Below are 14193 nucleotides of genomic sequence, written 5' to 3' on the forward strand. Positions count from 1 at the left end.
GCATCACTGGGTGGATTGGGAAGAAGCAGTCTGGAACCTGCATGAAATAGGCCCTGTCTGTAAATGGCATAGATTGGCCATCAATACCCCCTATAGAGACTGAGGACAATATAGCAGCTTGAAAACTCAGGAAGAACTTTATATATCTGGCCTCTATGTCCACAAGTATACAGAATGTCTTACCTGAGACCTCTAGTGGGACTTGGGACTCTGAGACAGACACCTTAAAATGGGCTGTTGTTGGCTCTGAGCCCCGTCAGTCTTCAGCAGCAAGTTTAAGCAGATCTGTCAGCGATGAATCTGGCAGTGTTGGCATTTGCTGTGAGGGCTAGAAGTTAGGATGGCTTACCCACTCTCTGGGGGCTAGGACAGTCCAGTAGCCCTGGGGTAAGGTCCCAAAGGAAAGCCACCATGGGGCACTTTCTTGCCCAATGTCCCTCTGCTGCATTTGAGGCATGGGGGGGGGCAGACAGCTCCACCTTGTGTCGGTTTACCTGTCTCAGAACTCCAAGTGTCACTGCTACCTCTGTTTTTGAAAACACAAAAAGCCACATTTATTTCTCTGTCGGGTTTGAGAGTCAAGTTTTGCCTGTTGTTTTGGGATATGGTCTACAGTATAAGGTGCCATTCTTTATAGTTTAAGTAGGTGTTATTTTTCTTGCTCAGAAAGTAACAAAAATATTCAAATTATACAGAGGCAGTAGAAAAGCAGATAGCCACAGCCGCGGTGATCCATCATAAGGCACAATTCTTTTCCTTAAAAAATTGCAATAGCATATGAATAATTTTCCCTTTTTTAAGCTTTTCCACATTGTAAGAGATAAACTCCTTTTCTCTGGTTCATCTTAAAGTAAGAAATTAGACATTAGTTGAACAAATGTATTTGTTGAACAAATATATTCATCTATAATGAACACTGATTGGGCACTAACTTGGTGTTGGGCTCTGTTAGTATGAGTTTAGCAGTTAATGAGACATGTTCACTATGTTTAAGGGCAAGGCAAGATATTTATCTTAAAGACAGTCTAGTACAAGAAATAGAAACTTGCTCAATTTTTAAGAGAGAATGAGAAGATAGGAGGGCACAGGGATACTTCATAAAATTAAAAGTAGGAAGGCCAGCTAGATCTTCCAAGTGACTGAAAACAGAAAACAGAGGACAGAGAAGTAAAGCAACTCTTCCCACCACCAGCCTGGTTTCTCAGTCTAAGTGCTCTTTTGTCTAAATAACTTTTTCTGTATTTATACAGAAATCTGTAGATTGTCTGTCTGTATTTATTAAATAAAATATTTTGCAAAATGAACATAGATTCCTAGTTCATGTGGTCTGAAGACTCTAGAATCCTTAAGTCCTGAATATATATCCCTGGAGGAAAGAATCAAATCCAGCTTGGATCGGATGTCAGCTGCAGTGACTGTAAGGCAGGGTTATGTGTCTACTCAATGACTTCTGGCGGGGTGGAGGGGGGGGGTCTGAGAAAGCCCCATATGCAGAGCAGGCCATTATTTGGCATATCTGCTATACAACAAAAACCAAGTAAGAGCAATCAAGTCTAATAAGGCTAAAAGGATTAAAAAGAAATCTGTAGGTGTATTGATGGATCGAGGTGGGGAGCCAAGAAATGTTTTATTTTTGTCTTTCTATTTTATTTGTTTTTAAATTAGAAGTCCCCTTTAATTTATTTATTTATTTGGAGACATTACATATGACTCAGTTCCTGGAGAACTGTGGGTGAGTCAGATTCAAAGGGCCCTGAACTTCGGTCTGTCATGTCTTAGATTCACATAGTACCATTTGAGGAGTCACTGCTTACCTCATTTCAAAAGTTCCAGGACTTACATAGAATTTCACATTCACAATCCTTTTCAGGTCTAGACTGTTAAGCAATTCATTTTTACATGGTAACTATTTACTAGGAATTATTATTACGAAGGACAGAATAGACACTTGTGATATAAGCAAAAAGAATTCCAGAGATTCAGCATTTAAATGAGAAAGCCATAAACAGAAAAATATCTATGAAATAACAAGGAAAATAGGAGAGGTAGACTAGTGAAAAGGTGAATTCAGCTTAAATATAGTTTTATCTAGAGAAAAATAGTGAAATAGAATATGGAAATAGAATATGGGTTAGGGCTCAGCTGGGACTTTAAATGCTCAGTTTATCATATATATATATATATATATATATATTCAGAAGATCAAATGTGTATTTTAGAAAGAGAATTGTGACTGTGAGTACAAAGGATAGACCAGAGATAGTGAGATTACATATGAGATATCATGGTAGTGAATGATCAGAAGAGAACACAAGACAGTGTGCAGACAACTTTGACAAAGGATACAGACAGTTGCCGTGGCAGCAGGAAGGGCTAGTGGTGGCCCTAGGGAGGAAAGCAGGGGCTTCTAGTTTAGGCAATTGTATCTGTGGAGGTGAAATAAGCAAAGAAGAGCAGGCCATGTAGATAAGAGAGAACACTGGGGAAAAGTCATCTGATACTCTTGCCTGGAGCCAAGAGAAGGGAAAGAGACACGGGCCTGCTTCCTTTCCTCAGTGGTTTTAGAGTGCGGTCTCTGTTCTAAGACTTAGCAAGTGCTCCATGATGTCAAAGTTACTTTCCTAATAACCCTGAGCCATTGTCATTGTCTTTAACTTCTTACCCACTACAAAGAAAAAAATGACAGGCATTAGTAACCTTTGAGCATGGGGGGAAGTCAGTAAACCAAAACTTTTCAGGCTACAAAGTAGGAAAAGTATTGATATGATTTCAGATTTCAGATTTCAACTGGACTTCAAGAAGTTACCACTTGTTGAGTTTTGGTGTAGTATCGGAGGATTATCCAAAAATTATCTTTTATTTTTCTACCTGCATACGTAAGTGACTCCACATTAATTCACAATTCAACCAAAACTACCTATCACAAGAGCCAGATTGCCAGAAGCAGGGTATGGGAATAAAATTGTGTATTTTTTAAAGGCAAGTGTTAGAAAAACTGGCAAAAATGTACAATTCTACTTTTTTCATAGCTTGTTTTATCCTAAGGATGTACCTATTTTTCATAAAATGTCTGGTATGTTAACATGTAATGGGGTAACTATTATGTAATTATTGATTAATTATAAGCATCTGAAAAATGATCTGTTTTAATTTCTCAATAGTAAGTATCAATAGGAATAGTCCATAGGCACAAAAGTTCTGAAGTAGTCTGAAGTATACAGCACTCCTGAGATCAGGGCTGAGAAACCTGACCTAGCTTTGTTTATTTCCTGCTCACAGTGTGATGTCCGGCACATACACCTGGCTGCTAGGAGGAGCTCTTAGGAGGAAGGAGGCAGGGGATGTCAAGCGGTTGTCTCCAGAATATTTTATGATCTTTAAATTTGTGTGAGGCAAGAATTTGCTTTTTTTTCCCCTAAAATTTCGGCTTACTCCTAAAAAATACAGCTCCTGATCTATTATGCACCTCATGGTTGTGTAACATTAATCTGTCCAGTTTTGAGAACAAATGCAAAAAAGGTTCATTTTACTCTCCAGCACCCAGAGACAAAGCACATTAAGGAACTATTCTGTCTCCCAAACAAGGGTCTGTTCCAAACTCTTACTCACATTTCAGTGAGTCAGATGGAAACAGACAGATATTCATCTCCCTGAAACCTGGCTCACTTCCCACAAGAAATCTGTACTGAGCTGAGGCTATGTGTCAGAGTTAGTGAGCCGCCACCTGAGATTTCTCAGGTGTAGCTGGTGTTTTAGTAAGCAAGCAAGTGCCACAGACGGTCAGGAAAAATACCTTTGAGTGTTGTCAGAGTTCCTAAAAAAATTAGTAAGTGATGTATAAGAAAACAGGAAGGCCCTGGGGCTATGTATTTTGGATTCAAGGGTGTTGGATTTACAGTCATGACCATAAGTAGTAACATTTGATAGATGTCAGTTTAACACTTTAAGAAATCAAGACTTCAGTCCTACATATGGTTAAATATATTTTTAAAAGCTTTTGTTTTTCACTGATTAATTAAGTTGCTCTCACCTGGAACCAGATGCACTATTAACAATCCCCCAGGCTCCCCATTTCTGCTAGTAGCTGCCACTCTGTAAGGACTCAGAATGGTGCTACTAATCTTGATTATGTAAACAACTCTTTCATGCATGAGAACACATGATTACTTCACTGAAAGTGGTCACTGGAACAATTCTGGCTTTAAGCAACTTGCTGGGAATTTATAGGTGAGCTTTTGGAGGAAAAATCAGATTTAAAGAAATGAAAATGAAAAATGAATTTTCTTTTCTTAGGTTTGTAAATCAACTGTTTCAGATGTATTTACAGTATGTTCTCTTTTCAGAACTGACTGAAAGCGTGGAAGAAGGTGGTCGCATTGTAAGATAAACTAAGATGAAGAGTACTGAGTTCATCTAGGGGTTCTCACACTTCCCACCTGTCTTGAAATAAATCGCTGAAATTCAGTAATCAGTTCAGCACTTTTGCTCTCCAGGAGAAATGAATGGTGATTTCTCTCTCTCTCTCTCTCTCTCTCTCTCTCTCTCTCTCTCTCTCTCTCTCTCTCTCTCTCTCTGTGTGTGTGTCGCTGTCTCTCTCTCTCTATCTCTATACACACACACACACACACACACACACACACACACGTGTTTACACTGCTTTTGCAGCAGGCCTTGTTTAAATAGCACCTAGGATAATCATAACCTGAGAGCAGATCTTCCTCATGAGTTCGTTTCTAACCTAGTCATTCTAGACTTATTTTTGCTCCTTTCTCCGCCCCCTCAGGGTAGGCAGAGAAGCGGATGCATAGCTGTTTGGTCCCTCCACCGCACCCCCACTCTCAGGCCTACAGCCACAGAGGGCTGGGCAGGGACTGCGGGTCTCCTGGGAACTCGGATTGTGACCCTGCTGGTGCTCTGGCTCGGGACGCTCTGTCTCCATCCCCGTCACCCGCAGGATGCCTGGCTGGGCCGAGTGGGGGCAGCCAGGTGCTGCTGGGGTGCGCTGCCGCGAAGGTTGCAGCCACGGGCTGCAGGGCTGGGCTCGGCGGGGCGTGGCAGGCAAATCTGATTTTTTTTTTTTCCCTCGGCGGGAGAGGCGGGCCCAGCGCTGCAGGAGCTTCCAGCAACTTTTCCAAGCTCTCACTGAGCAGAGTGGGAGCCCTCCCGACAGCTTTAGGAGTCTGCAAGCTGTCATCTCTTTCCGCCCAGCAAGTTTCCTGCAAACTCAGAACACCTCCCGCCACCAGGACAGTCCCAGGATGCGTCCAGCGCAGAGGGCGCCTCTGTCTCTGTGGCTGCTTTTAGCGCTCAGTCAGGGTGAGTCCGGCGCTGGCTGTGCCTCTGCGCTGAGGGACCTGAGTGGGTCCGGGGACATGGGGAAGGGATCTGCCGGGCCGGGAGCAGCTGGCAGCCGAGTCTGTGCTCCGGTTCCACGTGGACCCGGGATCCCAGCCACGCGGAGCTGCTTGGGGAGTCACTCTCTCCCTGTCTCCCTCTCTCCCTGTCTCTCTCTCTCTCTCTCCCTCTCTTTTATTTTGCAAACATCATTCGAAGTAGCTCTGTCCCTTCAGCGGCGCTTGTGTTTCGGGGAGGCTCGGTGGGCGGTCCCGAGACCCTGAGGGCTGCAGCCCAACTTCCCCTGGCTGATGACACAGGTGCCGCGCCTGGATCCCGTGCAGAGCAGCAGCAGGCTTTCCCAGCAAAGCCTGCTGGCTTTGAGAGAGACTCTGAAATGCTTATTTTTCAACTCAAGGATGTGAAGAAAGTCCCCATTTCTTATTCCAGGAAGCGGCACTGCTCTTTCCATGGTAAACAGAAAAAGCAAGGGCCTCTTAAGTCCTTGGCAGAGGGGGATCCTTCCTTGCCTTCTGCCTTCCTCTTATTGTTGTAACATTCAAAGAATGTGAACATAGGCCAGTGCTTTCTTTCCCTTTTGTTGCTCTTAGGCTCCGTATGTGGAAAATTAGCCAAGGAGCAGCTGCTCCAGCTGAGGGGTAGTTGGGGAAGCCCTCGGTGCTTGGCTTCTTTGGCACTATGTGGGGGGAAATGCGAGTGGGACGCTCCGCTACGCTGCACGAGACCATCAGAAGACCTCCTCCCAGCCTTTATCCCCAGCCAAGTGTGTGCTGGAGTTTAGTTTATTGTAGGGGAGGGGTTATTACTGAATGTTGTAGACTGAACAGCTTTTAAACCAAAACAAAAATGGTCTTGATTTTCGAGTGTTTTTTCAAACAAGATAAAATATTTTAAACTTTGCTGCTTTGGGGCTGACATTTCTCCTGGTCCTGTTCTTCAGGCTGGAAGAAATTTAGTCCAGGTCCAGCCTGCAATAGTTTCTGTAGGTCAGAGATAAAAGAGAGGTAGTATGCCTATCCACCACCCAGAGGTACTGTCATCATTAGGTTGCTGTCTAACTTGTGTCAGAGATATGACCCAAATACACAGCAGATGTCTACATTTTAAAAACTTCTTGCAGTGAACGTCGGACTGGCATGAATTCCCCACAAAGTGATTCTCCCTTGTTTCCAACGTTTTCCCATCATTCTTGCCACTTCCTGACGCGATTCTGGATGTCTCCTTTTGTGGGTGCTTTTAGGAGGTGCAATAGAAAGCACGGTGAATGCTGCTGCCCAGGGCCATCCAACAGAAAGGCAGGCTTGTGAGACATTCTGGGGTGTCCCCACCCACCCTGTTCCCTGGAACTGCACTATGTGACTTCCGGCTCTCCCCCAGAGTCAAAATGACCATGAAAGGTAAATGTTTTGAAATGGTTCAGGATACTGAGGCCACCACAACAAAACAAACATATCCGTTCAAGAAAGAGGACTTCAAAAGTTGCTTCAGAAAGTGACAAGAACAGTAAGATAAATGTGTTCCAAGCCAGGGCAGTAGCTTGAGGGAGATTAATGACAACGTGTCTTTTAGTGAAATACAATTTTAAAAACATTCATAGTATTCTTCCTTCATGCTTCATGCATTTTTTCGCCCCTGAGGACATATGAGTTGTTTTTAGAGACCATTGACTGTAGTTCATGGATGGTGGACAGAGGTAGATTTGACATTGAAAATCAGTCCCTGGAATGTTACAGCTTTCCTAAGAGCTCATAGAAATATAATCCATGTTTTTCATCTTCTTTATTTACAGGTATTAAAAGCAGCCACAGAAACTTAACATCATTTTTTTCTGATCTTTGAAATGTTGAGACTTGTTTTATGCAGAACAGTGAGACACACATCAGTGGAATGTGTTGCTGTAGGGCATGAAGTCAGGTTTAGACTCAACCTGCATTTCATTAATAAGGACAGCTCAAGGCAAGCAAATAGAGGTGATTTAAAATGACATCTGTAAAAATGTTCCATGTGTTTATTTCCTCTTCCTGGTCCACTTATTTTCATATTTAAGGAACAAGTTTTCTCTCAACTTAAAATGATTATAATAAAGCATTGTCATTTGTGATATCAATTTAGCTCTTTAAAGAAGCAACATTCTTTTTTGATAACTTGTGTATCTCGGTTGATATGAACACTTGAAATTGCTAAGTCTTCATATTGAAAAGTTTTGTATCATGTATGGTATAAAATATCATGTATGTAAAATTTTTGAACTTTCTTCATCACCAAACACACACATACATAATCCTTTATAAATTATATGCATAGAGAATTGTGTTGGGATAAACACATCCAAAAGTTAGAATGTTAAATATATATGTGTTTATACATCTTGTATTCTCTCTTGCATACACTTAGATTACCTAAAAACATACCCACAAGTCTTATTTTAACCCAGATTCAAATTTGCTTCCACACACCTCATATATGCTTTAAGCTATGCTGTATTCATAGTTTATTTCCATGTTTATTGCTTTTACAATTTACCAGAAGATTGAGGATGGAAAAAGAGAGGTTGCAAGGGGTCTAGATAATTGGTAAACAAACTAAAAGTCCTTAGACAAAAGGCCACTCTTGCCAAAAGAATCTCATCATATAAGCTCTCCAGTAAGTTAACACACCAAGTAACCCTTCCACCTGGATGCTGATTTTCACCTCTTCTCACTGTCTCTGGAGCTTTCTGAGTGATCAACCTTCTTTCCCTAATATAACTCCAGTTTAGTCTGTATATATTCTAATTTCCCTCAAATAAAAAGTCTTCCTTTTAATATTTCATTTCCTCCTGAAATACCCTCTACTTCTGCCTCGGTTCTTTTTCTGATTTTCTCTTCCTTATCTGTCCTCTCTCTCCATCTTCATCAAAGGCTCGTCTCTTTGTCCCATTCCTGGCTGGTGTTTGCAGATTTCTATGCTGGAACGTCCTCTTCGTTCTACAGGTTCTGTTTACCCTGTTCTTTCTTGCACAAAAACACATACACCATACATGGCACACACATATACTCCAAAGCCCTATAACTATAGCTATATGCACCATTCTGTGTTCTAACTAGACTCGATGGTACTATAGTTAAAACGTTTGCCAGACTATATCTTTGCCTTGTTGCTTTTTCTCTCAACTCCTTGCAATTGACCATTCACTTTTAGAAAAAAATCACTAAACATAATTGTAAAGCAGGGCAGTTTTTCTTCTGTAGCAAACAGAAAAACTTCAAGTAATCTCTTCTTTCTGGAATTCAGTGTAAACCACTTCTTTCCTCTCATTCTCCACCCCTCAACATCCTTAGTCCATCTTCTGATAAGGTGAACAACCCCATCATGGCTTACCAGCTCTACCTGCCTAACACCAGTGAAGTTTTGCTGTGGCTTGTGAGCCTCTTTGAGCCTCTGTCACTTAAACTTATGGACTGGAACTCAAGATTTTATAGTTAAAAATACTCCTGTATTTCTGATATACAGTCTTGTTTGGAAGTGATTACTTAAATATTATCACTGCCTCCCCATCTCCTAATGAATTAAAATTCCAATGTTGCCTGTACCTCCTTGTGAGATGAACACAAGACAGGTAAATTTCAACACCAAGAGTCAGTGAATGCATCAGTTTAAATGCATTCCTTCTAAAGTGGATGATGACAGCTCCTTGTCTGTATCTGCTAACAGTCTTGGGTATAGTAAAAAGCAGAAGCCTATTAATGTAAAGAGATGAGTTTCTAACAATGGAACTTTAGATATTCATCAAAATAAAGGCACGTGTTCAGTCAGTACGTAAAAAACAAAAAAATTAAGGAAAAATATGGAAATAGTTGAGGCCAAAGTATACTAGCGTCATAAATTTAAAACTAAAGACATAGCTTTAGTCTTGAGCACCATTCTGTTCAATTTAGGATGTTTCTGAAAGATTCAGCACAGCACAAAAGGAGTCTTGGCCCTCTAACCAGCAAGTCAAAAGTGCAGAGAGTTGTTGTTTCATCAAGTTAATACAGTGATCGATGGTTTACCATGAAGAACGCACAGAGGAATGCTTCTCTAAAAAGAAAAATCCTACTGTTGAGGATGTGGAGGCCTGGATTCTATGTATGTCAATAATTACTTTGTCTCCCCTAAGGTCTCTAGGGGCATTATTGTTGTGGCTACAGAGAATCCCATAAAACTAACATTTGATCATATCTTTACAAAGCAGCTACTTTATGTGAGGCAATGTGGTAGGTTCAAGGCTGAATCAGAAAAAACCAGAAACATGGCTCAAAGAAGCTACTGTCTGTTTGGGAAAATTCCAGACATGAGAGAAGTAAATTATTTCAGACCTGAAGGAAAATATCACTAGTTTCAGCTCATCATCATCACCTTCTTTTCTAGCAGAAGGCCATTTATAGAATTACTAGTGTCTTTTGTACCTCCAGAAGATCCAGCAATCTTTCACCCGTGTCTGATACAAACATCAGCTGATAATGCAGTGTTGGTCAGTGACTCACTGGGGAGGGGTGTCTTCTGGAGGAATTCGAGGAAAAGAATTTTTGTTCCTAAGAAACACTTTGTCAGGTTTAGATGTGAAATTCACAGCAGCTATGGCCATCTTGGAACCATTATGTCAGCTAGTTTAATAGTAAAGCCAATATAGTATGTATAGCCACGTAGAAAGAAGTAGAGAAAATGAATCCTTGATGTTGCCTTTGAGCTTCTAAATTATAGAAATTTCAGATCACCTTCCCTCAGCATCTTAATTTTTTACATAATTTAAAACTTAGCTTTTTTATGATTTGGAAATGTAACACATTTCTACAATATAATTGATGTCATGTGTTGGCAAATAATGAGTGATAGAGAACTAAACATTGAATTCAAAGGATGGAGGAATGTCACCATGACACACTGAAATGTCACACCTCCAGAGATATCTTTATTGGGATAGGAATAAATCATTAGAATTTAGAGCTATTAGGGAAAGCTCCTGGAAATCTTGATGGCTGTAGGACCCTAAGAGTAGGAACCAAGCCTCCTCATTCCCACATGAGACAAAACTGACATAGTGAAAGCAGAAATTCATTATGTCCAGAAACTAATGCTTATGATGTTTTCAGAGAGTAAAAGCTGAGAGAATAAACAGACACTCAGACATGAGTCCTTTAGACCATGATAAGAAACATAGGACCATGAGAAGGCTTGGGTGACTTTGACTTGGAGATGATAAGAACAGATTTGTTCTTTAGGCAGATTACTCAGATGACAGAGAGGTGAGTGGATGGACAGAGACCAGATAGAGGTCACCAAATTCATTTAGGTCATAATTGGTTTTAGTTTTAGTATTAGTTTAGTGTGCCAATTGAGAGATGCTAGTGGTAGAATATTGATTGGGTAGTAGCAGTAAAGAAATAGAGTAGGGAACTGATTTGAAAGATAATTAAGAAACAAGAATAGACAGAACTTGGCAAGTGATTTAGTTGCACAGGAAAGGGGGAGAAAAAGCAGATGCTTAAGTTTCTGATACAGAAAACTCAATGAAAGCAGTGTTATTAGTTGAAGTAAGGAACACCAAAGAAGAGAAAGTTGGAGGAAAAAGATGACCAGTTTTTCCAGATAATCTGAGTTTGAGATATCTAGATATACATGTCTAATTAGTAGACAGCTGCATGTAGAGGTCTTAGGAGCTGGCATGGGAGTAAGATGAGGATAGAGATTTAAGAGTTATCAACAATATAGAAGATAACAATAAAATTAGTAAGGCGTAGAAACCAGAAAAGTCTTTGGGCACAACTCCAGAACTAGAAGATTTAGTTGAGGGAAGATAGTTGAGGGAAAGACAGCTGGAGAAATAGAAGACAACAGGAAATGGCATATGAAGAAATATTTGGAGAAGGAAGAGTTTAGCAACAGGGTCAGTTTCTTTTCCGGAGTCAGGAAAATCTGATGGCCTCGCTAAGGGCCATTCCTGTGAAATGCAAAATATAAGAATCAGAATGGAACAGACTGGGGAGGAAGTAGAATTGGGGAAATGTAGGTAGTATCAGGAAGTTTGGTAGTAAAAAGAAAGAAAAGCTATTTTAAAGCAACTAAACAAACATGGAGATATTTGCATAAAATTATAATAAAAATTTAAATTTTCTCTTGGTGATGGCACTGAATGGTCACTTATAATTTCTTAAAATTTTATTGAGGTAGTTGAAGGTGGCATAAGCCTGAAACACAAGAGGAACTCAGAGAAGAGGAAGACGCTGATATCTATGGAATGGACAGATCCAGAGAAAAAGGAGGGGAAAGGCTGGCAGGTGGCAACAACAGCTCTGGCAAAATGGAGTACCTGACTAGAAACCACAGATGGTCCCAAGAAGAAAGGCAAAGTGTGTTCCGGGATGTGAAATGGAGAGGTTATATTTGCAGAGGAGAGGAGGTGGGGCTGTTCCAAATTGCAAAAGAGGCTAAGAAAGAAGAGCTATGAGGAAGCCAAGAAAACAAAAGCTGTGGGAACAAGACACTTCCATACAACAGCGTGCTCGCTGGATAGGAAAGAAGCCATTCTCTACACTTCTGTTTGTTTCATAACACACCACACTTTAGTCGGTGTAACTAACACCCCTTTTAGGGTGTGTAGTATAGAACAACATTCTGATTCTGATCTCAGAATTAGTATCGGTACATTAGGCAGGTTTTCTGAAAGCATACTTGTTCTTTTAGATATACACTTAATGTTCCTCTGGTTCTCTTTTGATCTTTTATTTCTGTCTAGCATAATTGTTTTCAATAATTGATTTCAGAGAATTAGTGTTGCATTTTGAAAAGTTTCATTAGTAAAACATTAAAGTTTTTATTCTATCTCATGATCTCCTCAAAGCACGTTTAATTAACCATATAAATTAGAACACAGCTTGATGTCTTTCTTAATTCTTGTAGAGTTCTAATTAGTATAAATTGCTCATATTCAAGGTTTTACATAGTCTGTGCCGGATGATTCTTGTACATGTAAGTAACATTTACTAACCAGGACCAATTCAGGCCATATATTGTGCTCATGTTTTCAGCTCGTAGGATATTGGGGCTGTTAATAATTTCCAAATGTATTTTACTTCCTTTGGGAGACTTACATGTTTGTCGTTCACTTAGTTATTAGGAACTGTACAATTTTATCAGCAAAGACTCTTGCCTAGTTTTTCTATGTTCTGAAACTGTGACTGTCATTCTTCCTTTAAATAGTTTAAAGTGATTAGAGACAGTTTTTCCTGCAAAAGCCACACATAACTCTGGATCACTGAAAGGCTTTCTGTACAAAAATGAGGTTAATGTTTAAACAGAGCCGTGGAAACAAAAGAGTGTCAGACACTGTATTTTCAGTGTTAGAGATTTTTTCATTGTGTTTTGAAAAGCAAGAGCAGAGCTCTTGCGCCAGTGGATGCCTTTAACATTGGCAGTTGTCACTCTCCCCGACTCATTTGAAGGTGGCCTTTGTTTGTCTTTGTGCAGGCCTGATCTTATTTCCATGGATACCATGTAGAAATGTGGGCTGAACACAAGTTCCCTCTGGTCAGCTCAGCCAGACAACTCTATTCCAAATTGTTCACCAGTTACATTCGGTTCCTTTAACCAAATCACTTTTTGCATGCTTGTCAGAAGATGAACCTTCTTGGATTTTATAACTCCTTCTAAATCATATTCTGAATCCTGGTGAATCAAATAGATATTTCACAATAAGTGCTTTACGTTTCTACGCTTACCAACATGCTTCTGGGGTAGTGGGGCGGGGAGAAAAACAGCCTAGGCAACTGGAACGTTTTTATATGAGATCTATTTTTCTTTCAGTATAAAATGTAGTAGTAATAATATAATGCGAAATTAAAAATAAGTAAATAAATTATATAAATGGTGTGGTAATTGAGAAGTCTCTGATATTATAGAGGTTAACTTTTACCCCAGATAATCAGACTTCAAAATATTAGTGTCATTTTTTTCTTATGATCCAAATGAGCTCTTTTTAAGAACACAGCCTTGCATTTTCTTGCCTTTGTCCATTTTCTCTTATTCTGTAATACTCCAGCTCCCATCTCCCATGATGTAAATCGTTTAAATCTCAATTTAAACGATTCTCAGTTCTCGCAGTCATGGGAAGCACACCAATCCTCTAGTCCTGATTTAAATTTCATTTCTCCCATTGCCCCTTCCATAGCATTGTCACAGTCTGTTTCACTAACTCATCCACAGCTGCAGACTGCAAGCACTGAGAACTACCTCGGCAGCCTGATGCTGAATGAATCATAAATGTATGAACCATATACTGCTGCTACTGTAACACAAAATAAAAGCCACACTTTATGATAAATGTCAAGCTCAAAAGTTCCTAGTTCTTCCCCCTAAATATGTGTCTAAATCACTCTATCTGTAGGTTTATCTGAATTTATTAAAACATTATTTTAGTTAGTGAATTAGATTACATTTCATTGACAGTTTGCTTTTAACAAATGTTTGTCCTTTGTCTTGAAATATCTCTTGCTCTGTTGCCATGGAACACAATTGATAAACATATTAAGACGTTCAGTTATATTTTGTACCTCTCCAAATCCTTTCCTAATCTTCTTTTCTCTTCTTCTCAAAAAAGCAGCACTATAATTTATCTTTTGCTTGACTCTGTCATTGAAAATATTCTTAAAAATCATGTTTGTTTTGTTGATCACTGTATTCGCAGAGCCTAGCATGTAGTAAGCACTCAGAAATGATGAGTCAAAAGAAAAATAGAATTTCATTAACATTTAAATTTTTAACTGTAAAATGTAACATACAGCAATATTCATAAAAAGTAACTTCTCAGGACTTGGATTAGAG

At 39.8% G+C, this 14193-nt stretch overlaps 1 protein-coding gene across 2 annotated transcripts in view; it reads left to right on the plus strand.

Moving 5' to 3' along the window:
• Positions 1 to 4809: 4809 nt before the first annotated feature.
• The window catches only part of Itga2 (integrin subunit alpha 2), a 95674-nt gene continuing 86290 nt past the window's right edge, over positions 4810 to 14193 (plus strand). The window contains exon 1 of one of the 2 annotated variants that reach the window (XM_063258132.1): positions 4810 to 5316. In XM_063258132.1, the coding sequence (XP_063114202.1) occupies positions 4956 to 5316 (361 nt within the window). In that variant the 5' untranslated portion in view covers positions 4810 to 4955. The remainder of the gene's footprint in view (positions 5317 to 14193) is intronic. The other variant, XM_063258133.1, reaches the window with a different exon arrangement.

Source organism: Cavia porcellus, unplaced genomic scaffold (assembly GCF_034190915.1).
Source record: "Cavia porcellus strain 051 isolate PalLab524CR breed Dunkin Hartley unplaced genomic scaffold, mCavPor4.1 scaffold_11, whole genome shotgun sequence".
Taxonomy (NCBI): domain Eukaryota; kingdom Metazoa; phylum Chordata; class Mammalia; order Rodentia; family Caviidae; genus Cavia; species Cavia porcellus.